The following is a 25733-nucleotide window of genomic DNA, read 5'->3' as shown; positions in this document are numbered from 1 at the left end:
GCTGTGGCCTGGCGAAGGCAGGTGGGGGTGCCTGACCCACATCTGCCTGCAGGACCAGCCCCTCAGGCCCTTGTGGGGTCAGGAGCTGGTGGAAGCCCCTAGGCCCTGGCTCGGCCCTCCAGGCGCCCATCAGGTCCGGGAAGTGGGGTGGTGGGAGGGTACCGATGCGGCTGCTGTAACGCCATCCTCTGTGCAGGGCACCAATGGCTCGCAGATCTGGGACGCCGCCTTTGCCGTCCAGGCTCTGCTGGAGGTACGTGGCTCTGCGCCTCGTTCTCCTGCCTCCACCACCCCTGCACCCAGCCGAGCGTGGCACCCACTGGCCCTGACCCTCTGCTCACCTGGGCTCCGAGGCAGTGGTTTCGCCCAGCTCTCTGGGCGGGAGGCCAGCTTGGATGTTTCTGGGGAGCAGACAAGGTGGTGGGGTCCTCTCAAAGGGGGAGTGGGTTCCAGGCCCCTCTCAGAACTCAAACTGCTGGTGACAGGTACTTTTGAGCACATCGTGGAGAGAAACAGGAATGTGTTTTTAGGCTGGTGGGAATGGGGGTGGCAGAATTTGGGGGGAGGGGCTGGGCCACGTGGGGCCTGCCTGATGTGGGGCAGAGACCCCGTGGCCGGGGCAGGGGCCGGGGGTATGTGGACCGTCTCTCCCGCCTGCCTCGTTGCTCCATCACGGCTTTTTGACTTGTTGGGAGAAGCTGAGTGCCCCACAACGGGGGGGGTGGGGGGTTGTTCCTGGCTTCAGGGGTGGCCAGGTGTCATCAGGATCGTCCAGGGCCCAGCCACCCAGGCAGGCAAGTGCCACCAACAGCCTCAGCCTCTCTTCTCTTCACCAGGCGGGTGCACAACACAGGCCTGAGTTTTTGACCTGCCTGCAGAAGGCGCACGAGTATCTCCGAGTCTCACAGGTGAGCCGGCCCCGTCCTCGACTCCCACGGGGTTGCCGCCCCTGTCCTCATCGCCCACGGCGGGGCCGGGGGGGGGATGCCTCTTCTTGCCTCTGCCCTCTCGAGCTCTGGGTGTGCCCTGATTGTGGGTGGCAGTGTGGGCCACGTGGGTGCCACCTGGAGGGCTCCTCCCACTACGCTGGCCCCTTGATGTCCAGTGTCTGCGGATGAGGGTGACACGTGCCCCCTGCTTTTTCTACATGTGCCCCCTGGATGCCACCCAGGTCCCAGACAACTACCCCGACCACCAGAAGTACTACCGTCAGATGAGCAAGGTACCGCAGTCTGCCCTGCGTGCCCGCTTAGCAGCCTCGCCTTCTGGGAGGGCTCTGTCCTTGGCTTCCTGGGCTTCCTATTGGTACAGGTGCTCAGCATGGGCTTCCACTGATGCCCCCAAGGCACTCCTGCCTGAGGGCTTGTGCTCAGGTGCAGTAGCCAAGTTGTGCCCCCCACCCACCCACGCTCAGATACCAGTATGTGTGGCTACTGCATAAGCTTGCGGGGACGTGAACTAGAGTGACAAGGGGAGAAGGGGAGCTCCTGCAGCACCTGAGGGCGTGGACATGGCCGCTGCTGCAGTCTCGTGGCCGGGGGCTGCGGTCCTCGTGTCGGCAGTCGGAGGCCCGTCCATGTGGGCGCTTGGAGCTGTGGCTGTACCTCCCTGGTGGGCAGGCACGGCAGGCGCCTTGGCCCCGGCGGTGGGACCTCCGCCCTCACTCCTGGCCCCGCACCTTGCAGGGCGGCTTCCCCTTCAGCACCCTGGACTGCGGCTGGATTGTTGCCGACTGCACAGCTGAGGCCTTGAAGTCCGTCCTTCTCCTGCAGGAAAACTGTCCCTGCATCACCCAGCACATCCCGCAAGAGCGGCTCTTCGACGCTGTCGCTGTGGTGAGGCTGCCAGGTGGGGGGTTCCAGTTGCAGGGTGCCGGGGGCTCTGGGCTGCCGTCTGGCCCCCCGCAGACCCTCTGTCCCGCCGGTGCTGCAGCTGAGCTGTGCTCCCCTCCCCACTGCGGTTCTCCCCACAAGCACCCGGGGCAGACCCTGTGGGCCCACAGGCCACATCCTCAGACGCAGCTTCTTGGCCACCCGGGAACCCTGCATGAGGCCAGTGGGAGTCCTGGCTGGGTGTGGGCACAGACTTTGTGCGGAAGGAGGCTGTGGGCTTCCCCCGCAGGTGTGCGAAGTGGTCCTGGGCCAGCCTGGTGCCGGGCTGAGGGCCCTGACTCGGCGGCTGCTGCGGCCTCCGAGCTTCTGTCTGTTCAGAGGCTCCCACCGGCTGCTGGTCTCCACTGGGCACCTGAGGTCACTGGTTTGGTGGCGCGCCTGGGATTTCTAAGTGATGACCGAGCCCCGTTGGGTATGATCCAGGGTCACCGAGTACCTGGTTGATAAAGTTTGCAGCCCACCATTCTGGGCATCTGAGGGTCCTGATTTTTTTTTTTGTCTTTTTTGTCTTTGTTGTTGTTGTTGTTGTTGTTGCTATTTCTTGGGCCGCTCCCACGGCATATGGAGGTTCCCAGGCTAGGGGTCCAATGGAGCTGTAGCCCCCGGCCTACGCCAGAGCCTCAGCAACGCGGGATCTGCAACCTACACCACAGCTCACGGCAACGCTGGATCGTTAACCCACTGAGCAAGGGCAGGGACCGAACCCGCAACCTCATGGTTCCTAGTCGGATTCGTTAACCACTGCGCCACGATGGGAACTCCTGCTTGCTTTTTTTAGGGCTGCACCCGCGGCATATGGAGGTTCCCAGGCTGCTAGCCTATACCACAGCCACAGCAAGGCGGGATCCGAGCCACATCTGTGGCCTACACCACAGCTCATGGCAACGCCGAACCCTTAACCTACTGAGCGAGGCCGGAGATCAAACCTTCATCCTCATGCATCCGAGTCAGATGCGTTTCTGCTGCGCTGCAATGGGAACTCCCTGAGGGTCTTGGTTTAACCTGAGAGCTGGCTCCCCGCTCCTCAGTCCCTAGTCCTTGGTATTTCTGGAAAGCCCTGCCAAGGCCTGTGGGCTCCTTCACCTGCCCAGCGCGTGGGTAAGTTCTCAGCACCTTCTCCCTCTGGTTGTAGCTGCTGAGCATGAGAAATGCCGACGGAGGGTTTGCCACCTATGAGACCAAGCGTGGGGGACACCTTCTGGAGCTTCTGAACCCCTCGGAGGTCTTTGGTGAGCGGTTGGCCGGTCACATGGCCAGAGACCTGGGGCCCTGCATGCCCGAGGCGGGTTCCCTGCCAGAGCCTGGAGCTCTTTTCCTGGGGGGGCGGGGGGAGGGCAGTGCCAGCGTGCTGGCAGTTGTTGGCAGATGCCCTAAGGAGCCCCACGTCCCAGGGTGTTCTCTGCTCCTCGACTTCTGAGGTCCGGTGACCGTGGTTGTGAGTGGAAGAGCCGCAGTTTGCTTGGGGTCGGATGGTGGGATTCAGGCTGGCCCTCTGGCCCGAGCCTCAGCTAGCTCCCGTGTTCTGTGGCGGCCAGCCTACTCCTGAGGGCTCCTCTCGGGGAGGTGACAGTGGGGACCCGCTTGCCTGTGTCCTCCCTCTGCATCGTGGCTCCGGCGGCCTGCGTGCATCCCTGTGTCCCTCCTTCCTGGTCTCCGTCTGTCTCCTCCTTCAACCGGGTGGGGCCCAGCTCGGCGGCGTGCCCTTCTCTTTCACGCTCCCACAGGCTTCCAGGCCACTGTGGAGGGGCCGTGTCACTGGGCTGGTCCCCGGTGATGCTTCCACATTTCCGTGGTGTGTCCCGTAGGCGCCGTAGGCTCCGGTGCGCTCACGTGGCTGGGCCTGAACGGCCGAACTGCGCGGCTGAGTTGTAAAGCCCACTGCCTCCCTTCCCTTCGCAGGGGACATAATGATCGACTACACGTATGTGGAATGCACCTCATCTGTGATGCAGGCGCTGCAGGAGTTCCACCATCAGTTCCCAGACCACAGGGCTGGGGAGATCAGGTAAGGGCGGCCTCGGTGCCGGAGCCCTCGGCCACGCAGGACGGGCGCCGTCAGCTCTGGGTCAGGAGTCTGGACAGCCTTGGCGTCACTGAGAGCAAGCCCTTCTCTCACTCAGGGGTGGCTGGCCCATCAGTGGAGGGGACTCTGGAATACAACTCATGTGAAACCAGAAGGGGTTTCAGACACTCCTGAGCCCAGTTTGGTGCCCTGCGGTACAGCCAGTGTGTGTGCTGGGGGTCAGAGTGGCACCGTTATGACAGAAACAAGCTCGCTTTGCATCTACTTAGTAATGCTAAAAGAAGACACACGAAGTGGTACCCGGGAGATACCGTGGCTCCGACTCCCGGCCACTGTGGTGCAACAAAGAGCACGACGGTGGGAGTCATGGATCCCTGGCTTCCCGTTGCACGCGACATTTATAGTTACGCTCTTCCGTGGTCCCTTAACTGTGCAATGGCACTATGTCCTAAAAACAATGGACAGGAAGTCTCTCGTGGTGCAGCAGGTTAAGGATCAGGTGTGGTCACTGCAGCGGCTTGATCCCTGGCCCAGGAACTTCTGTGCGGCATGGGGGTGGCCAGAAAACCCCAACAGTGGGGAACGATCAGTATGGTGGAGGAGTGAGACGTGGCGCTCACCTTCCTCCACAAACACCGAACACCCATCTGCGTGTGGAGTGGTCTGCACAGAACGTCCACAGAGCCCTGGCAGAGACCTCAAACCTCCAAAGGGGGCAAGAAACCCTCCACGCAACTGCGTAGAACAGCAGGAAAACAGAGAGAGAGAAAAGGCACTCCCGAGAGGGAGCAGTGAAAGAGGAACGGAGCCCACCACCAGGGAAGACACCTAACCGACGGGGAGGTCAGCCGAGACGGAGGCATCTCAGTCTTGGAGAAACGAGCAGCTGCTGGACTGAGGAGGGCAAAGCAGAGTGAGAGCCACACAGACCACGTGTACCACCACAGCCTGAGACGCTTGTCAGGAGACTCGGGCTCTGGAGGTCAGCTCCTGGGAGAGGACTGGATTTTGCTGTGTGGAGACAGCCTGAGGAGCTAGGGAGCAGTGCACCCACGGCCCCAGTCACCTCGGGCTGCAAAGAGGAGGACTCTGCAGCTGAGCACCACCCGTCGCTGCTGTCACTCCCCTGCGAATGCACACGCCCCATGGCTGCCACTGCCAAGTGCGCCTACCCCTGTCTGAAGAGGCCTGTCACTTCCAGGACCCTGAAACTAGGAGCAGCCCAGGCCCTCTTCCTGCAGGTCCTTGCCACTGTCAGGGGCCCAGCAACCAGGCATTGGCTCCTAGCCCTGCCCACTGCCTCCATCTCCCTAAAAGCACACACAGCACCCTAAAAATAAACAGCCCTCCCAAAATACCTAGGGGTGCTCTCACATATAAATAGCCCTCCAAGACTGCAATAGTTGATTTCTCTGAACTAACAGAATAAGAAACATACAAGCAAAATGAGGAAGTGTGGGAACCATACCCAGTTAAAGGAGCAGAATTCACCTGAAGGAGCAAACAATGAAAAGGACTTTTGCAGTCGAACAGACACCAAGTAAGGAGACCGTGAAAACACTGAAGGAATTAAGAACAGATATAAACAGCAGAAATGAATGCAACTGGGAACCATGAGGTTGCGGGTTCAATCCCTGGCCTTGCTCTGTGGGTTAAAGATCTGGCGTCGCCATGAGCTGTGGTGTAGGTCGCAGACACGGCTCAGATCTGGCATTGCTGTGGCTCTGGTGTAGGCTGGCAGCTATAGCTCCAATTAGACCCCTAGCCTGGGAACCTCCATATGCCGTGGATGCGGCCCTAAAAAGACAAAAAGACAAATAAATAAATAAATAAATAAATAAAAAGCAAATATAAACAGCAATGCAGATTACTTTAGAAAGGAATTAGAAAATGTAAAGAGGAGCCAATAAAAATTAGGAAATTCATTTGCAGAGACGCAAACTGAGTTAAAGGCACTGAAGAGCAGAATGAATAAGGCAAAGGAATGAATTAGTGACTTGGAAGAGAGAATAATGGGAATCACCCAGTCAGGACAGCAGACAGAAAACCAAGTGAAAACAACATCAAAGCGATAGAAGAGGTCCATAGGGTAATACAAAGTGGGCCGTTGTACGCATAACAGGGATTCCAGGAGGAGAAGAAAAAGGAAAGGGGATATAAAGTTTTTGAAGAAATTATGGCCCAAAACTTTCCACATCTAAAGGAAACAGGACGATACAGGAAGCACAGAGGGCCCCAAATAAATTGAACCCACACAGGTCCACACCAAGGCATGTTGTAATAAAAATGGCAAAAGTTAGAGGTTTCTAAAGGCAGCAAGAAACACAAAACAAAACAAAACATGCACAACAGTAAACTCAAAATGGCTTAAAGACTTAAACATAAGACAAGACACCATCAAACCCTAGAAGAGAACAGAGGCAAAACATTCTCTGACATCAACCGTACAAGGTTTTCTTAGGTCAGTCTCCGGAGGCAACAGAAAGAAAAACCAAAGTAAACCAATGGGACCTAATCAAACTGACGAGCTTTTGCACAGCAAAGGAAACTATTAAAAAAAAAAAAAAGACAACCTAAGGAATGGGAGAAAATAGTTTCAAATGATGCAGCCAACAAGGGCTGAATCTCTAAACTACAGAAGCAACTTACACAACAACAAAACCAGCAACCCAGTTGAAGAATGGGTGGAAGACCTGAATAGACATTTCTCCAAAGCAGACATTTGAATGCTCAACATCACTCACTGTTGGACAAATGCAAATCAAAACTACAGTGAGGTACCACCTCACGCCAGTCAGAATGGCCATCATTAACCAGGGAACAAGTTACAAATTGTGAAGAGGGTGTGGAGAAAAGGGAGCCCTCCTACACTGTCGGTGGGAATGTAAATTGGTACAACCACTATGGAGAACAGTATGGAGGTAACACAGGAAACTAAACAGAACTACCATATGGCCCAGCAATCCCACTCCTGGGCATATATCTAGACAAAAGTTTGATTGAAAAAAATACATGCACCCCGAGAACGTGGGGAAAGGACTCGGGGATTAAGATGGCTGAATAGAGGGCCTGCAGCTCATCTTTTCTCATAAAATCAACAGGATTACAACCAAACGCTGAACAACCTTCAACCAAATGGACTGGAAACTTTCAAAAAATATCCTACTCCAGAAGACAAAGAGAAGGCCACATCAAGAGGTAGGAGGGGCAATTACACAATTATAAACAACCCCACAGCTGCCGGGCGGGAAGCCCACAGACTGGCAAGTAACTGTATCACAGACACTCACCTATAGGAGTGAGAGTTCGGAGCCCCACGTCAGGTCCCCACGCCTGGGGATCTGGCACTGGGAGAAAGAGCCCCTGGAGTCTCTGGCATTGAAAGCCAGTAGGGCTTGTGCGTAGGAGCTCCACGGGACTGGGGGAAACGGAGACCCCATTCTAGAAAGGCACACACAGACTTTCATGTGCACTGGGTCCCAGGGCAAAGCAAAGGCTGCATGGGAATCTGGGTTGGACCTGACTGCCATTCTTGGAGGACTTCCTGGGAAAACGGAGTGACTGTGGCTCATTGTGGGGGAAGGACATTGGAAACAAAGCTCTCGGGAATATTCATCAGGGAATATTCATCAGCATGTGTTCCTCTGGAGGTGGCCATTTTGGAAAAATCTGGCCCCACCCGTCAGTGCTGAGAAGCCCCAGGCCAAACAACAATCCGGGTGGGATCACAGCCCCACCCATCAGTAAAGAGGCTACCTAAAGACCCCCTGCCCCAGGCACATAGTTGCTTCTAATCTCACCCAGAGACAAAGTCCTACCCACCAGAGGGATAGGAATCAGCTCTACCTGCCAGTGGGCAGGCACCTGTCCCTCCCATCAGGAAGCCTATGGAAAGCCCCTGTACCAACTTCAGCCACAAGGAGGGCAGACACCAGAAGTAAGGGAGGCTACAACTCTATTGTCTGCAAAAGGTCACCACACCAAAAACCTGTAAAAATGAAAAGACAGAGAATTATGACTCGGCTAAGGGGGAAAGAAAAAAAACCCAGAAAAAACAGGTAAGTGATCAGGAGATTATGAGCCTCTAGGAAAAAGCCTTTAGACTGATGATACTGAAGATGATGCAAGACATTGGAAATAAACTGGAGGCAAAGATGGATAACTTACAGCAAACACTGAGCAAAGAAATACAAGATTTAAAACTTCAGCAAGCAGAGATGCAAAATACAATAACTGAAATAAAAAATTCACTGGAAGCAACCAACAGCAGAAAACAGGAGGCAGAAGAACGAATAAGTGAGGTGGAGGACAGACTAGTGAAAATCATGGATGTGGAGGAGAAAAGAGAAGAAAGATTGAAAAGAAATGAAGAGAGTCTCAGAGAACTCCGGGACAATGCTAAACACACTAACATGTGCATTATGTGGTGCCAGAAGGAGAAGAGAGAGGGAGAGAAAGGGACAGGAAAAGTACCTGAAGAGCTAATAGGTGAAAACTTCCCCAACATGGGGAAGGAACCACTCACTCAAATCCAGGAAGTGCAACAAGTGCCATATAAAACACACCCAGGGAGGAACACCCTGAGACGCATGTTAATCAAACTAACCAAAATTAAAGACAGAGGAAATATTGAAAGCAGCTAGGGAAAAGCAACAAATAACATACAAGGGAACCCCAGTAAGGTTATCAGCAGGTTTTTCAGCAGAAAGTCTGCAAGCCAGAAGGGAGGGACATGATATCCTTAACGTGACGAAAGGAAAAAAACTCCAACCAAGATTGCCTTCCCCAGCGAGGCTCTCATTCAGCTTTGAAGGAGAAACCAAAAGCTTTGCAGATAAGCAAAAGCTAAGAGAACTCAGCACCACGAAACCAGCTTTACGACAAATACTAAAGGAGCTTCTCTAGGCAGAAAAAGATACGTGTACCCCTATGTTCATAGCATCATTATTCACAGTAGCCAAGACATGGAAACAACCTGAATGTCCATTGACAGACGAATGGATTCAGAAGATGTGGTTCATATACACAGTAGAATACCACGCAGCCATAAGAAAGAACAAAATAATGCCATTCACAGCAACATGGATGGAACTAGAGACTCTTGTACTAAGTGAAGTAAGTCAGAAAGAGACAAATACCATATGATATCATTTATATCTGGAATCGAATATACAGCACAAATGAGCCTATCTACAGAAAAGAAAGAAACTCACGGATATGGAGAAGAGGGTTATAATTGCCAAGGGGGAGAGGGAGGGAGTGGGAGGGATTAGGAGTTTGGAGTTAGTAGATGCTAACTATTGCATTTGGAGTGGATGAGCAATGAGATCCTGCTGTACAGTACAGAGAACTATAACTAGCCACTTGTGATGGAACACAATGGAGGATAATGTGAGAAAAATAATATGTATATATACATACATATGTATGTATGCTTGGGTCACTTTATTGTACAACAGAAACTGACAGAACGTTGTAAATCAACTACAATAAAAAAAAATACCCACCAACAATGTACATATCTTAATTTAAAAAAATACTTAATTGCTGTAAAATATTAACCATCATCTGAGCCTTCAGTGAGTTGGATTCTTTTTGTAACAGTAACATCAAAGATTACTGACTATAGATCACCATAACAGATATAATAATAATGAAAATGTCTGAAATATTGTGAGCAGTACCAAAATGTGACAGAGACACAAAGTGAGGAGATGCTGTTAGAAAAATGGTGCCAATAGATTTGCTCGATAGGAGGTTGCCCCAAACCTTCAACTTGTAACACACTGTCTGCAAAGTGCAATAAAGCAAAGCACAATAAAATGAGGTCTGCCTGTACCTCCAGCTTTACCTGTGCCCAAATGAAAGCATCCTTTCCTGTTGAAGGCTGTCACGTGTTCAGAGAAGCACACAAATCCTACACGGACGGAGCCCTTGAAGAATTATAAGATGGACACACTCATGTGACTGCATCAGGCAAACATGTTAGCAGAAGCTCCCCTCCTGGTTCTCCTCTGCCCACTGCGATCCCAATGTGGAATCTGATGGTGGAGCCTGTGGGTCTGGCTTCCTTTACTCGGCCTCATGCTTGTGAGGCTGAGCAAGGCAGCTAGCAAAGCTGCAGTTCAGCACCTCTCCACTGTCTGTCAAATTCGGTCACCACACTTTGTTTCTGCACGTGGTTGTAATGGATCCTTGGAGGTCTTTCTGTGGGTTATTGTGAATCATCCCTTAGTGAGCACGCTCAGACTGGTCTCTTGGGGCACAGGATTTCCCCATTTCTCCAGGATGTAGACACGGACTGGCTGTGTTGTGGGGCTTCTGTGCAGTTTTCAGAGACTTTCCTTCATCCTCTGTGCTTCACGGGTTTTGGGAAACTTGGTATATGTAAGCTGATCTTGGTAATGCATGATGTGCTTTCCTTGTTATATGTTGTTAGACTCAATTTGATAAATATCTTGTTTAGGGTTTTGTCAAAGGTTCGTAAATAGCTTAAGCAAAACCAATGAATCATTGAAATAGTAATTAGTAAACATTTATCATGCACACACCAAAAAGACAGTTTGCAAACCAAGAGGGCTCAAACCAAAACATGGAATGAGGCTTGGGTATATGTTATAAACCAGCTTATATCGTAAGAAAGCAGTGAGTGTTTATTCTTCACGGTGGCTGGTTACAATACCAGAATTTTCAGTGGGAAGCAGTTCAGATTTTCCTTATGATTTCCAGAGGTATAAAATAAGAAATGATGCAGGTCAAGTTAGTCTTGCAAAATAAGCCAGATGTTTGTATGATTAAACTGGTTTTATCTGCTCAGGGAATTTGCGAGGCTGGCTCTGTATTTAACAGTTCCCCCTTTTGGTCATCATCTCAGCAGGCCGAGTATCACCACCCAGTGTGGTGTTTTTCAGTGTCTCCACCATTGGTGTAGTCAGGCTGAAGAATCACACATTTGCTGTTTTCATTAGTTGAGGTGACGTTGGAGGGCCCTGCAGTCGCCATCGTCACCATTTGTGTGGTTTTTGTGGATTTCATCTAGTTGTCTGATCCACTTGGCATGTGAGTGACTCTGCCCATAAGCATTTAAAACCGTCAAGAGGTTAATGTGACTATAAAGAGAAAAAAAATTCAGACTGAAAAATTTTCCAGAGCCACCGATTTCCTCAACTAATTAATCAAGTTGGTTATAATCAGATTTAGGTATTACCTTTCCGAGTCAGTCTATGAAAACTTTAAAGTTACTTAGAGATTTTTTATTGAAATTGGTTTGCAATGTTGTGTCAGTTTCAGGTGTACAGCAAATGATTGTTATACATAACGTGTATGTGTATATATGCGTATGTGTGTGTGTTTTGTTTTCTATGTCTGTGAGTCTATTTCTGTTTTATAAATACGTTCATTTGTCTCGTTTTTTAGATTCTACATATAATGGCACGGTATTTGTATTTATTTCACTTAGTATGATAATCTCTAGGTCCATCCGTGTTGCTGCAAAGGGCATTATTTCATTCTTTTGTTACGGCTGTGTATGCCGTTGTATATATGTACCACATCTTCTTTATCCATTCTTCTGTCAGTGGACACCTGGGTTGCTCCCATGTCTTGGCCGTCGTGAATAGCGCTGCTGTGAACTAAGAGTTATTTACGTAGGTATACATGATGTGTCAGCAGTAACATGTCCTCAGGAGTCCTTGGGACGGGATGCACACGAGATGCTTTACTTCAGGAGGCAGGTGGGCTTCCACCTCTATGATGTCAGCCATCAGGTAATTCAGTGAGAGACATTTCTTTTTTTTATGTTCTTTTTTTTCCCCCCCACTGTACAGCAAGGGGGTCAGGTTATCCTTACATGTACACATTACAATTATATTTTTCCCCCACCCTTTCTTCTGTTGCAACATGAGTATCTAGACAAAGTTCAATGAGAGGCATTTCTATGGAAACAAAGGAAAAATAATGGGTACTTGCTCAAATAAATTAGAAATTGAGTTTCTGAGTTTGGAGAGCAGCCAGGGGAGATGGTCTCTGGACGCTGAGTGAGGGCGAGTGTGGCCGCCAGATGTTGCTGGTGTGCGGTGTGCGTGTCTCTGGCGCTTTGGGAGTGGCCCCGTCGCCTTAGGCATGAAGGTTGCCCTCTGCTGTGACCTCACAAGTTTGTACCAAGTTGCTCATCTTTCACTTGTACGGCTGTGGGAAAAGGGCAGTTTTAGTTTCATAGTGATTCTAAGTGGAAAGAGTAGAAGAAAATTGGACATGTTAGTTTGGAGAGTTCTAGCCACATATTGGAGGAAATTAGAAAAATTCAGAATTCAGTCCAGCTTACATTCAGAAAACAAATTTCAAAGACAGTTAATGGTACTAGAACCTGATGTACATAAAGGTGTATTATTGAAACATAATTTTCTCAGTGCAATCACCTCCATTTCTGCCAAAGATAACCAAGTCTACTTTCAACACACTTGGCCTAATTATTTACAGAAGTGCAGCAGGAATAGTGACTGACCATATTGACTCTTCTAATTTTTTTAAAGTTTTAAATTTTTTAGGGAAGACGTAGATTTATAGAGATCGAGAGACAGAGTGTGGGCCTTGCTGAAGGCAAGAGCGGCCGGGAAGATAAGGCCTTTCACAGATGGAATGCGGTCGCTCGGAAGGCTTGAGCGGCCCAAGAAATGGCAAAAAGACAAAAAAAAAAAAAAACTTAAGCAAAGGCATGTAATATGAAAAATAAGACATTAGGAGTTTCAGAATTCTGGAGGAGTTGGGTAGGGAGAAAAAGATACATGTTTACCAAATTGCTGTAAGTTATAGATAGCTTAAAGGAGGAGGAAAAGGGGCCTTTAAAATTGGAAAACAAAACATTAAAGAATGAGCAGGGTTTTAAATGAAGTGATAAAAATGATAATCATTTCATCACTTCATTTAGTCTCCTGTAATTCTTGTTGATCTTCATCTTTTGTTCGCAGGTTTTTTGTTTGTTTGTTTGTTTGTCTTTTTTAGGGCGGCACCCATGGCATATGGAGGTTCCCAGGCTAGGGGTCCAATAGGAGCTACAGCTGCCTGCCTGCACCACAGCCACAGCAACGTGGGATCCGAGCCGTGTCTGCAACCTACACCACAGCTCACGCTAACACCAGATCCTTAACCTGCTGAGCAGGGCCAGGGATCAAACCCGCGTCCTCATGGATACTAGTCTGGTTCATGAACCACTGAGCCATGACGGGAACTCCAGCAGTTTTAATCCACCAGTTTGCTATCAAAGTTTTAGAAATTCTTACCCAGTTCAGTGTTAATGATCCTAAAATGATCAGAAACCTGCATTCTAGAGTGATTGTCAGGCTCTCTTCTATGCATCTCTTTTAAGGTGAAGCACATTTTCAGGAACATTTTTGCAAAAGTATCAGAGTAAGATAATAACTATTTGTAAACGACAGTAGTTGGAATTGTGACTGATGACATTACATCAGGGCATACCAGCTTTGGGGCAATTTCATATAATTTCTAAAACATTTATATTAACAATTTCCACATAAATATTTTCTTAAAAAAGTTTAGCGTCACTTCTTATTTGACAGTGCTTCCCATGAAATTTAACATATATGAAAAGTTACATAGTTTGAAAAAAACTTCTCTCTTTTAATAGGGAAGGCTCAGTTTTCTTAAGTGATAAAAGACCTGATAAATCATAGAATCTTAGATTTCAAGGCATTTACATTAAAGGTAAAGAAAACTCTTTTTGTATGCTTTCTTATTAAGAGCCTGTCAATAATCTAAGAAAACTGTCTGTTCAACAGAGAAAAACAAATTTTAAGTTGATACTAGTGTAATTTTGTTATTGAAGTTCTTTTTTTTTGTCTTTCTAGGGCTGTACCTGCAGCACATGGAGGCTCCCAGGCTAGGGGTGCAATCGGAGCTGTAGCCGCCGGCCTACGCCAGAGCCACAGCAACGTGGGATCCGAGCCGCGTCTGCGACCTACAGCACAGCTCACGGCAACGCCGGATCCTTAACCCACTGAGCAAGGGCAGGGATTGAACCCGAGTCCTCATGGATGCCAGTCAGGTTAGTTAACCGCCAAGCCATGACGGGAACTCCTGAAGTTCTCTTTTTTTTGACTTGCGTAATTCCATTTCAGTATTAGTCACCTTGACTATGTATAAAGTTCCTTTCTCAAGATTCCTTTTCTATAAACCTGCGACTTTTATTTCCATTCAGGTTTTGTCCTGTCTTTTCCCTTTCTGATACTGGAGCAATCCTTTTACTTTAGAACGAAATTAGTTTTTTTCCTTCAAAAAAGGTGCATCTCTGTGCCTCATAAAGAAGGTTCTACTGAAGACATACCTTTTGTGTACACTCATCTGCTTTCACCATTGTTATTTCCAGGGGCTTTCTAAACAAACACACTTTAGCTCTTTCACAAATCAATTTTGGCAAGGGAACGTCTATAGCAGTCTGTATTTTTTTAAAAGCTTTTTTTTTTTTTTTTTAATGCAGATTGTTTTAACTTTATTAGTTCAAATGTTATTTTCTCAATTTCAAAAACTTACAAGTCTTATTTAGATAGGAAAAGATGCAGGCAGTTGTTACAGAATAATTCCAGATTCACTTTTAGAGGATAGCAAAGTTGCCTAGGTACTACACTAAATGAATGTAACCTCTACATAATTCAGTGACATTAACCGTACTTCTTGGAAACGACATTCCGAGATTCCCGGGTGTCTGCAGATTCATCCTGACGGCGCTCTGCTGGACTGGGAAGGACCCCGGGCAGGGCCTGGGGGGCCGCACGTCCCTGCCCGAGAGAGTCGCTCGGGGCTGGGTGGGCAGAGGAAGTATTTGAGAGGTGGGAGGACAGCTTCTAAACTGACGGCAGAGCCAGGCCTGCCTGGGAAACAGCCCAGCACTCCCGCCCTGCACGGAGTTAAGAGATGGCCCCCTGGCTGAAATCTGAAAAGACAGGGCCACACACATGAGCCTATCAGAGCGGTTCCTTATCGCCTTGTCCTGGCCTGCCCGCTGGCCGCACAGCCCTTTTGCTGCCGTTTGCTGTCATTTAAGTGGTGGCTCTCAAACGTCAGATCCTTCCTCAGTAAGAAATGCAGGGTACGTTACGGCCCGTACCTTCACATATAAAACCACATAACTCACTGAAATAAAAGTTTACTAAATGGACACGCGTTTCTTATTTTCAGTATATGCCATGCACGCATTCTGTTTTGTACTTTACAAAACTACTGTTTATATACATCGATAGTAAATGAATCTCTAGTAAGTCTGTACATTACAGATAAAATCGAAGAGGTATACTTCCATTTATCTACATAGATATAGATGATACTTATATTTTCAATTTAAATAAACCTCAATCGCACCTCACCAATGGCCTGTGACCACAATTTGAAAAAGAAGAAGTTTCAGTAAACCCCACACAGGAGAAAGCTCTCTTGGATGGATACTTAAATGATTCTCAGGCTTTCTTTTTAAATGTGTACTTAAGTTTCTAAGTAAGTTTTGATCTATCTCATTCAGTTAAAAACTCTGTTTCTATGGTGAGTTCTCTGGTCGCTGAGTTATTTAGGGATGTGTTGCTTTATTTCCAGAAACACTGGAGAATTACCCAGTTGTGTTTTTGCGGGTGTCCTTCTGGCCTGGCAGGCGCTGCAGCCACAAGGAGGCACTGGGGGCCCTGTGCCTGGTCTTAAGTACATTCATTCATTGTCTTGAAAGTTTGAGTTTATCTGGGAGCGTTTTATGGCTGCAGACCCATGAGAAGGGCCAACATCCACATCACGGACGCCAGCAAATGCTGGCGGGGACAAAGGGCAGCAGGAGCCCTCGTCCACTGCGGGGCTGCAGCCACTTTGGAAGGCAGTCTGGCGGTTTCTTACAAAACTATTCACTCCTAGCGTGGGAGCCAGCCAGTGCTCTTTGGTATATATTCAAATAAGCCGAAAGCCTGTCCCCACAAATACTTGCACAGGGATAATTGTCGATTGCAGGTCTATTCATACTTCTGAAACTTGTAGGCAGCCAAGCCACCCCGCGGTGTGCAGTGGGCAGACTGGTACACGACGCTCGGAAGGGGCCGTAAACACGCACCTCCTCCATCCGTTCCTGTCGTCAGAGATTATTGTGGATTTTTCTAACGCTCAAACGCCTTTGTGTTTCTGGATAAACCTAACTTGGTGTATCTCTGCTGTATTCAGTTTTCCAATATTTAGAATTTTGCATCTGTGTCCATTAATGAACAGCCTGAAACGCTTGCTTTACTGTATCTCTCTTTTCTGGTTTGTTGAGAAGCTTATGCCGGGTTCGCAAAAGAACTAGGGAAAGGGTTCTTCCCTTTATATTCCTAGAAGGGTGTGTGTAGGATTAGAATGATTGTTCTTGATTAGTTAGTAAAATTCATTTATAAAATGGCTGGGGTTCTTTTTCTGGGCAAAGTGTGCAAATTTTGCTCATTTCTTTCGTAGTTATTGGACTATTCAGGTTCTTTATTCTTGTGGCCATTTTGATAAGTTAATTTTCTGAGTCATTTGTATATTTTGTGTAAGTTTTCAAATGTATTAAGTGAATTTTTCTTATTTTCTCTTCACTTTTAAATTTCCACTAAAGCTCTCGTCACATAGCTTTTTATTGCAAATGCTTTTTAGTTGTACCTTCATTCTTTGTACTTGTCACCTGTTGCTGAGTGACAGCAGCACCACAAACTTGGTGCTGAAAACAACACGTTTTCACTGCAGCCACTGTGGGTCCAGGGTCCCCAGGCTGCAGTCAGGATGCGGCCGGGCTGGGGCCTTATCTGGGCGTCCACTGAGGGTCTCCAAAGCCCCTTGGTTGTTGGCGGGTTTCCGACCCTTGCGGCGTGTCAGCCTCAGGCCCCGTTTCCCCGCTGGCAGGAGCCACCCTCGGTGTCTTGCCCTGTGGGCCTGTGCGGCGGCTCTGTGAGAGCCCGCAGGGGTCTGCCAGCCGGGCAGGTGCTGGAAGTGGCGCCGCCCGCTGCGCAGCGATCGGCTGGACGGCCAGGCCAGGTCGTGGGGCGCTTGCCCGGGGAGGGAGTGAGGCGCGTGGTGAGGCCCCTTCGGGGCTGCGGTCCTGCCCCCCCCACCTCCAGCCCTTCATAGAGCCCCGGTCCGGCCCTTCCAGAGCCCTCTTCCGCAGCAGTGCCAGTCAGACCTGTGGCGCGTCCTCTTTGAACGGATTGTTTTCTCGTTTCTGATGTAACGTTTCCGTCTGTGTGATTCACTCAAGCCTCTCTGTGACCTTGTCAGTGCCACTGATCCCGGTCACAGCTGCTTCTGACGCGGGTTGGTGCCCGAGGTTTGTCTCTGCTCTCGCATTTCCTCCTCTATCTGCCACTTTGCTCCCCTCCTGCTGCCCATAATCGCGGCCACCAACCCTCCGAACTGTTTGTTTCCGCGGGTTTCTAAGGGGGACCGAGCGTGGCGGGTGGATGGGTGGGCAAGTGGCCGTCCCGCCGGGCCGTTCACGGGCCCTCGTCCTGTGTTCCAGGGAGACGCTTGAGCAGGGCCTGGACTTCTGTCGGCGGAAGCAGAGGGCCGACGGCTCCTGGGAGGGGTGAGTGACACCCGCGGCGCAGACGGGGCCCGGGAGCTTCCTGTGTGCAGGCCAGGCGCTGCCGCTGCCGCGGGAGCCTCTGGCTGGGTTCCAGGCGGGCGGTCGTCGCCCGGCCCGCTGAGAGCCGGTGGCCTGAGGGTTGTGCTGTGAGGCCCGTGGTCACTCGGCTTCTGCTGGGCCTGGATCTGCTCCCCTCCGTTGGTGGAGCCTCTGCGGAGGCAGGTCCGTCCTGGTGCCAAAGGCCGTCGGATGTTCCTCCTGAAAGTGGACCCCCCCCCCCTCCGCGGCCTCTGTTCGCGGGAACTGAGAACTGCCTGTCGTCCTGTAGCTCCTGGGGCGTGTGCTTCACCTACGGCACCTGGTTCGGGCTGGAGGCCTTCGCCTGCATGGGGCACACCTACCACGACGGGTGAGCGCCAGCCTTGGCTGCCTGGCCCCAGGGGAGGGGGGAGGGTTGGGGGACGTGCCCACGGGGTTTTGCACGTTTTCAGCAGTGAGAGAATCGGAAGCCTGGAGGACGGCTGCGTCCCCAGGTGGAACCCGCAGCTCCCGTCTGTGAGGGATGCTTGGCTGAGGAGCTGCCTCGCTGCTCTGCGGGGCGTCCCGCCTCGTGGGGGGCAGCCTCCGGCCCCTGCCCTCCCTCAGCTCCCGTGGCTGGGGCCAGGCCGCCCGCAGGGCTGGGCTGAGGGAGACGGGGTCCCCGGGGCCAGCGGGGCAGGTGTCCGGGCAGCTCGGGTCCGGAGGCCACCCGCAGCCGCCCAGCATCTCACCTTCTCTCCCCTCCCGGTGTCTGTCGCCTGCTCGCCTCGGTGGGCTGGCCCGGTGCCCCCCCACCCCTCACCCTGTCCGTGGCCCTGAGGAGCCCTGGCGCGGGGAGCAGGCGCCCAGCCTGACGGGTGTCTCGGCTCTCGCTGGTCTCTGCAGGGCTGCCTGTACGGAGGTCTCCCAGGCCTGCGACTTCCTGCTGTCCCGGCAGATGGAGGACGGGGGCTGGGGGGAGGACTTCGAGTCCTGCAGGCAGCGGCGCTACGTGCAGAATGCCCGCTCCCAGATCCACAACACCTGCTGGGCCCTGATGGGGCTGCTGGCCGTCAGGTGGGGTCGGCGAAGGGAGCCTGGTGGCCTGGGGGTGTGGTGGCCAAGCTCAGGGTGCCGGGGTGGGAGGAGGCAAGCCTGCCTGGCCATCCAGATGGATTCCCAAGGCGAGGTGGCAGGTCCCACAGAGAGGGCTACCCAGCAGGGCCAGCAAGGGAAGCGGGGCGGCAGCACCTCTGTCCACAGCCACACGCGCTCAGGCAGGTGCACGCGCAACACCCCAAGGCACAGATCCACGCAGGCCTGTGCCCGCCGTCCCAGGCTGTGCTGCTCTGTTGGGTTTGGAGCCCCTGGGAAAGCTCCCTAGACCCCTCAGATGAGGCCAGGGCGCTGAGCGGGAGCAGCAGCGTCTACGGCCGTGAGTGGCCCTGACCATCCATCAAGCCTCCTGCTGTATCTTGGGCGAGGACAGCTAAGGATTAGCACACATGGCCTCTGACCTCAGAGACCCCGAGGACCAGAGGCCGGTGGGCATGAGCCTGGCCTCCTCTCCTGGGGGACAGGAGAGCTGCACCTCGTGGCAGGGACTGCTCGCCTGGCCGCATCACGGTCGCCTCCCACCTGCTCACCCCCGCCCTTGGGAGTCTGCTGGGCCAGCCGTTCCCTGTGGGGGTGGCGGCTTGGGTCTGTCCCCTCTGTCCTCGTGCCTGGTGAGGGTGAGGACGCAGGTTTGTCCTCAGCCGGATGGCCTCGTCCAGAGAGGTGGCGAGGGTGCTGAGGGCCCCTCTCCCCGCAGGCACCCTGACGTGGCCGCCCTGGAGAGGGCAGTCAGCTTCCTGCTTGGGAAACAGCTGCCCAATGGCGACTGGCCCCAGGTACGTGAGGGCCACACAGCCTCCATCTGCACAGGGCACAGGCGTGCTCCTGCCCCACCCGCCCTACGTCCCCCTTGGGGCTCGTGGGTGGGGTTTCACTCTGGGGATTTCCGAGTCACCAGTGCCACCGGTGTGTGGCCTGTGGTGGTGACAGGTCCTGACATCCTGCCACCAAAGAGTAGGCGAAGCACTGGCCTGGGGGCGGGGCTGGAGGGGGAGAAGGGCCCCCTTGGGGGTCCCAAGACCACCTGAGGCTGACTGCTCCCAAAGAACGAGTCTGGGGTTGGTGTGGAAGCCCGTGGCCCAGGCTGGAGGGTTTCTGCCGTGCTTGGGGTCCCAGAGCTGGGATGGCAGGGCCTGGCCTCTGGGTGGAGCCGGACTGGGGGGGCCCGGCCTCCGGGTGGACCCACTGTGTCTGTCTCCCACTGCCTGCAGGACAGCAGCGCTGGCGTCTTCAACAAGACCTGTTCCATCACCTACACCAGCTACAGGAACGTTTTCCCCATCTGGGCCCTTGGGCGCTTCTCCCGCCTGCACCCGGAGAGCGCCCTCGCCGGCCGACCTTGAGAGCACGTCTGTGGGCACCTGGGGGGCTGCTCCTGCAAGTTCCAGGCCAGGCTGTGGCACCTTGGCTGGGCCGGGGCGGCCCCGTCACTGCCCGCTTCAGCAGGAGGCCTGGGACAGGCCTGCGGTGGGGGTGGGGTGGGGGTGGTGGCTGCAGGAGCTGGATTTTCGGTGTCGGTTTAGTTCTGGGAACAGCAGTTGAGCGCGGATGGGGGAGGGACGGGACGCATGGTGACTCTGGGTAAAGTAGAGTGTTCCAAGGTCCCAGGCGGCATGTCCGCGTCCGCGCTGTGGGCGCAGGGCAGGGAACACCCTCTTGGCCTGAGTTCCGGGGAGGGGGCAGCTGTGCCTGGTGCCCTCGAGTTGCCGGGTCTCGGGCTGAGACCTGCTGCCTCCCTGATCAGCCCGGCGGGAGAGGCCGGACCTCTGTTCTCTGGGGCTGCTCAGGGCTCGGCAAGGAGTGGGGACCAGACCTGGTGAGCGTCCTGTGGCTGCTCAGAGTTCAGCCCGTTTGGAGGGTGCCATCATCACACCTCCAGAGGCTGTAGCCGTCTGGTAACGACAGAGGGACGCCCAGGAGGCCAAGATAACTGAGGGGGAGGGGGTGTCCGCGGCTTGACGGTCACCACGCTGGGGCACTGTTGTGTGGGGGGGCAGCTGTGCACCCCAGCCTGTCACCACCCACTGCAGCTGGCCAGGCGGGCGTGACACCTGGGTCCCCAGGGCACCCTCCTGTCCCCTTTGTGCTCCAAGCTGAAGGGAGGTCTGGTTTTCAGGGGGCTGCCTCGCGGGCAGGGGGCCTCTGAACTCCCCCAGCTTCTACTCCCGTCTGGTTTGACGTGCGTGGACTTGGGGCTCAGGACGGAAAAACCTGGGTCCTGGAATTGCCTCTAAGAACGAGTGGCTCCCGTGCCCAGGGCTCCCCGGGCCAGGGGGGGTCACTGAGAGCTTTGATGAGGGTCAGACCCAGGCCCGGTGTCACCCTGGGGCCCCCTGCTTCTCGCTCACCCCAGTGCCTCCCCCCTGCTGTTCCTCGGCCACCTCCTCAGGTGACAGCAGTCTCCGGCTGCTGTCCCCAGCCAGAGCGCGCTGCTCCTGCCCTCCCCGGCGCCCGCAGTCCTCGCTCAGCCTGTGCCCCGTGGCCTTGCCCCCGCAGCAGCCCCGGCCCAGGAGCACCGTCCCTGTGTCCCAGACAGTGCGGGGCTCGCCTGCCTCTGGCCTTCGCCTGAGCCGCCCCAGGGGCTGCCGCACTGCGGCCTGTAGCAGGTGTCGGTTGATGTCAACACTTTCCTCTCGACGAGGCTGGTTTTCACACCAGGTTCGTCTTGCCGAGGGTCCCGCTGAGGTCGGGCGGGTTTGCTGGCGCACCGGCCGCACCGGTGGTCGCTCTTCACTGCTCCTTTCGGTGGCCCTGCCCTGCCCAGCTCCCAGCTGCCGCCAGCCCCCTGGACGAAGCCTAGGCTTCCAGAAAAGAAAGGGGAACCTGCTTTCACACTGCAGATATTACTGAGAGCCACTTATCTGACCAGCGACCGTCGTAAACAGGCGTCCGAGTCCCTTAGGCAGGAGCATGCCCCGCTTGTGCCTGACTCCTGTGCGGGTTCTCATGTGCCACGTCGGGGGCTGGCCCCTCGGTCTCAGGGAACAGGGGTGACTGCTCCAGGATAGCAGGGCGCTTCTGCTCGCCTGAGGGGACGTATCTGCCTCCACCTGGTTAAAAGTCGAGCTCTCTGTCCCGGCGAAGGAGTCAAGTCTGGAGTTCGTTTTCCTCCGGCCTCTCCAGAGCAGACGGGGGGTGTGCTGGGCTCGGGAGCCCCGTCAGCCCTTCTGTGTTGACCGTGACGGAACGTTAGCGCTAAGCCTCGGAAGCGTCCTCTAACTGCAAACGCCCAGCTCGCTGTGGAGACTTACTCTAAGAAAATGCTTTTCCTTACCGAACATAATCAATATCGCTACACAGATTTAAATTTTATTCAGGCAATAAAAATGCTCACAAAACTGACGCCGTCACCTGTGGCTTCCTCATTCCCTCTCAGCAACTGGCTGTTGGTTAGTTGACCGGCTTGATACACTTGCATGGCCCCATCTGCGGCAGAAAGTGGATTTATAATTCCCTTTGTTTCAGAAAGAAGCTGAGATCAGAAACAGGAGGCGGGGGATGGGAGGGCCAGGCTGGGGGGGCGACACCCCCACAGGGGGGACGCCAGGCTGGCTCACTGGAGGCTGTCCTTGGCCTTCAGGCTTCGTGCTCGCCTTCCAGGAGGCCGCTGGAGAGGAAAGTTCAGACCAAGACGAGCCCGCGAGCTGAGCAAAGCCTGTCACTGATGCTGGGGTGGGCCCTAAGAGGGGGGCCCTTCCGCAGGGCATCCATCACCCCAGAGTCCCCAGGAACCGCCCCCACCAGGGGCCAGGGTAGGATGCTGGCGGGGCCCCGGGCGCCGCCAGGGGCTGGGGGGGGGGGGCGCGGCTGGGCAGCCTTCTTGACGTCAACCCGCCGCTCCCACCGGGAAGTCCGGGGCCACCTCCAAGATCTCATTTTCCTCGGGGAGGGCAACTGGGCCATCACTCCTTTCGGTGACGGTTGTCGGTGACGATGCCCAGCCTGCCTCGGCGCCGAGGCCTCCCCTGCCCATGGTGGAGGACGGCTGCCTCGTGAGGCTTTGGGCGGCCTCAGACCTGCTGGCCAGCCGGGCCCTTCGTGGGTGCAGTGAGCCTGAGGCCTCATGTCCCCCGACGCCCCCTCCCCCGTTCTCGGTGGAGGGGCAGCGCCTGCCTCGGGCCGTCCAGGGACAGGGAGCGTTGGGACGGCTGAGCTTGGCCGGAAGACTTCAAGACAATGAGCAAAGCTTCAGTGACCTGTCAGTGAGGCCCAGGGGCCGCACACGTGACTCGAGTCCTAGGGCGGGGCAGGGAGGCAGGCGGTCAGAGAGACACTTGAATCCAGGCTGAGGAGTTCCCAGAGGAGGCCTCGAAGCCCGCAGATCCGTGAGGCGCGGCAGACGTGTACCCGGGTGACCACGTGGGCCGGCAAACCCCGGCACGGCCCGCTTCAGAGCTCCTGATAAACTGGTGAAAACCAAGGATGAATCCATCTCAAAACAGGCCCGGTGTGTTCCTGGGAGCAAAGCTGGGGTGACGGAGGACTTTGCTCGGAGCAGCGGCGGGGTGACAGTCACAAAGCCCAGAGAAGACGGGGGGGGGGGGGGGGGGCCTGCAGCGCCGCCTTCTCGGAAGCGGAGGCGAAGGCCGGGCACGCCTTTCCCAGACAAAGCAGAGCTGAAGAAGCTGTAGCAGCCCTGCTGGATGAAGGGGGTTCTGGTGCAGGAAAGGGATACCTGGGCTTCAGAGGATGAGGAGCCCTCGTGGGGAGGGCCTGCGAAGTATAGACGCCTCCTGTTGGTTAAAGGACTTTTTTTGTTGGTTTTTTTTTGGTCTTTTTAGGGCCGCACCCGAGGCATATGGATGCTCGCAGGCTAGGGATTGAATCGGAGCCTTAGCCACTGGTCTATACCACAACCACAGCAACACCAGACCCAAGCCATGTCTGCAACCTACACCACAGCTCTTGGCAACACCGGATCCTTGACCCACTGAGCGAGGCCAGGGATTGAACCTGCATCCTCAGGGATACTAGTCAGATTTGGTTATGCTGAGCCACGATGGGTACTCTTTTTTTTTTTTTTTTTTTTTTAATTAACACTGTCATGGCTCAGTGGTAATGAACCCGACTAGTATCCGTGAGAACGCAGGTTTGATTCTGGACCTGCTCAGTGGGTTAAGGATCCGGTGTTGCCATGAGCTGTGGTGTAGTTCACAGACACAGCTCAGATCTGGGGTTGCTCAAGTGGCTGTGGTGTAGGCCAGCAGCTACAGCTCCGATTGAATCCCTAGCCTGGGAACTTCCATATACTGTGGGTTCGGCCCTAAAAAGACAATAATAATAACTTTTAAAAGCAAAATAAGGAGTTCCCATTGTGGTTCAGTTCACGAACCCAACACAGTTTCCATGAGGATGTGGTTTAAATTCCCTGGCCTCACTCAGTGGGTTAAGGATCAGGCGTTGCCATGAGCGGTGGTGTAGGATGCAGATGTGGCTTGGATCTGGCGTTGCTGTGGCTGTGGTGTAGACCAGTGGCTCCAGCTCCACTTGGACCCCTAGCCCAGGAATCTCCACATGCTGTGGGTGTGACCCTAAAAAAAAAAAAAAAAAGAGAGAGAGATACAGACAGGATAAAAGTGAAGTTTAGAAAAATAAATAACCGAAAAATAGTTATAAGGAGAAAAAGTGCGATGTTAATATCAAAGTGGTTTTCAGGAAAAGAAATAATAGCAGAAATAGACATTTATGGTAAAAATGAAAGTACAAGGGAAATTAGAAAAAATTTCAAGGTGAATAAAGATAAAAACGTTATCAAAAATTGTGGGGTGTAACTAAAGTAGTACTTAGAGGAATGTTCACAGGCTTGCACATTAATGCTGTCCATGGGGTTTAAAATCAATGATCTGAGTGTCCATCTAAAGGCCCTTAAAACCAAAGTAAGTAGGAGAAAGGAAATATTAGACAAAGAGTAGGAGTCGAATGCTACCGAAAGCCTGATGGAGATCAGTGACACCCAAAGCTGATGCTCTGAGAAAAGTAGCAGTCTGATCACGTAAGAAAAACAGCCTGTCCGGGCACAGGAAGGGCATGCTGCGCAGACCCGGGGGGCCCGCCGGCTGCCTCGCCTGCCGCTCTCCCCTCTGGCCGCGCGGGTCCCGCTGTCTCTGCTGGCTCGACCTGCTCCTGGAAAAACCCCTGACGCTCTTTCTGCACTTTCACGCTTCAATTTCCTTCCTTGGCGGCACCTGCTTGCTTGCCCTCAGAGGCGGGAGACTGCAGAGAGGACAGGAGGAAATGAGAACCACATCACGGCAGCGTTTCACAGCCTGGAGTTCGAGGACAGGTCCCTGGAAAGACACGCGTGTCATCGGGCTGGGGGTGAGGAGAAAGGGAAAGTTTAAGTGACTTCGTATCTACCTAAGAAATTGAATTAGAGGAGTTCCCGTCCTGGTGCAGTGGTTAACGAACCCGACTGGGAATCATGAGGTTGCAGGTTTGATCCCTGCCCTTGCTCAGTGGGTTAAGGATCCGGCGTTGCCGTGAGCTGTGCTGTAGGTTACAGACGCGGCTCGGATCCCGAGTTGCTGTGGCCCTGGCGTAGGCCGGTGGCTACAGCTCCAATTGCACCCCTAGCCTGGGAACCTCCATATGCCGTGGGAGCAGCCCTAGAAAAGACAAAAAGACAAAAACAAACAAACAAACAACAACAAAAAAGCAATTGAATGAATTAGAAACTTAAAACTTTCCAGAAGAACACTCTAGGCTCACATGGCTTTGCTGGTGGATGTAGCAAACACTTAATCTAACCCAACTCTCCTGTAAATAAAGGAGGGAGAACCTGTTGCCTCGTATTTGACAAGGTCAGTGAGTCACTGACAGCAAAACCAGATGAGACATGACAAGAAATGGAGACACAGATCAGTTTCCCTCGCGAGCGTAGAAAATACTTGAAAAATGAGCGGGTTGAACCCAGTGAAGAGTTAAAGGGGACGCGTCATGATGGAAGACTGGCGGGAGGGTCACAGGGCAAGGGGGCTGGAGGGCACCCCGTCCTGACGGCTTTCTCGGGGTGGGAAGGGGCCCTCCAAGGGGGGCCAGTCCTGCCCGCGGGCTATTCTCAAGGGCCTGGGGTAGGCGTCTGCCCTCCGTCCTGGGAGCCCATCCTCGG

General features: G+C 53.3%; 1 protein-coding gene across 1 annotated transcript in view; it reads left to right on the top strand.

Annotated features, from left to right (window-relative positions):
• Positions 1-21967, top strand: part of LSS (lanosterol synthase) — a 33952-nt gene extending 11985 nt beyond the window's left edge. The window contains exons 12-22 of the mRNA XM_047798473.1: positions 197-253; positions 837-908; positions 1172-1222; positions 1686-1835; positions 3025-3121; positions 3792-3897; positions 17426-17491; positions 17820-17900; positions 18416-18586; positions 19323-19401; positions 19837-21967. Coding sequence (XP_047654429.1) covers positions 197-253; positions 837-908; positions 1172-1222; positions 1686-1835; positions 3025-3121; positions 3792-3897; positions 17426-17491; positions 17820-17900; positions 18416-18586; positions 19323-19401; positions 19837-19968 — 1062 coding nt within the window. The 3' untranslated portion in view covers positions 19969-21967. The remainder of the gene's footprint in view (positions 1-196; positions 254-836; positions 909-1171; positions 1223-1685; positions 1836-3024; positions 3122-3791; positions 3898-17425; positions 17492-17819; positions 17901-18415; positions 18587-19322; positions 19402-19836) is intronic.
• The last annotated feature ends 3766 nt before the right edge of the window (positions 21968-25733 follow it).

The sequence above is a fragment of the Phacochoerus africanus genome, chromosome 1 (assembly GCF_016906955.1).
Source record: "Phacochoerus africanus isolate WHEZ1 chromosome 1, ROS_Pafr_v1, whole genome shotgun sequence".
NCBI classification, from domain to species: domain Eukaryota; kingdom Metazoa; phylum Chordata; class Mammalia; order Artiodactyla; family Suidae; genus Phacochoerus; species Phacochoerus africanus.
This window is presented reverse-complemented; position numbering and strand designations above follow the sequence as displayed.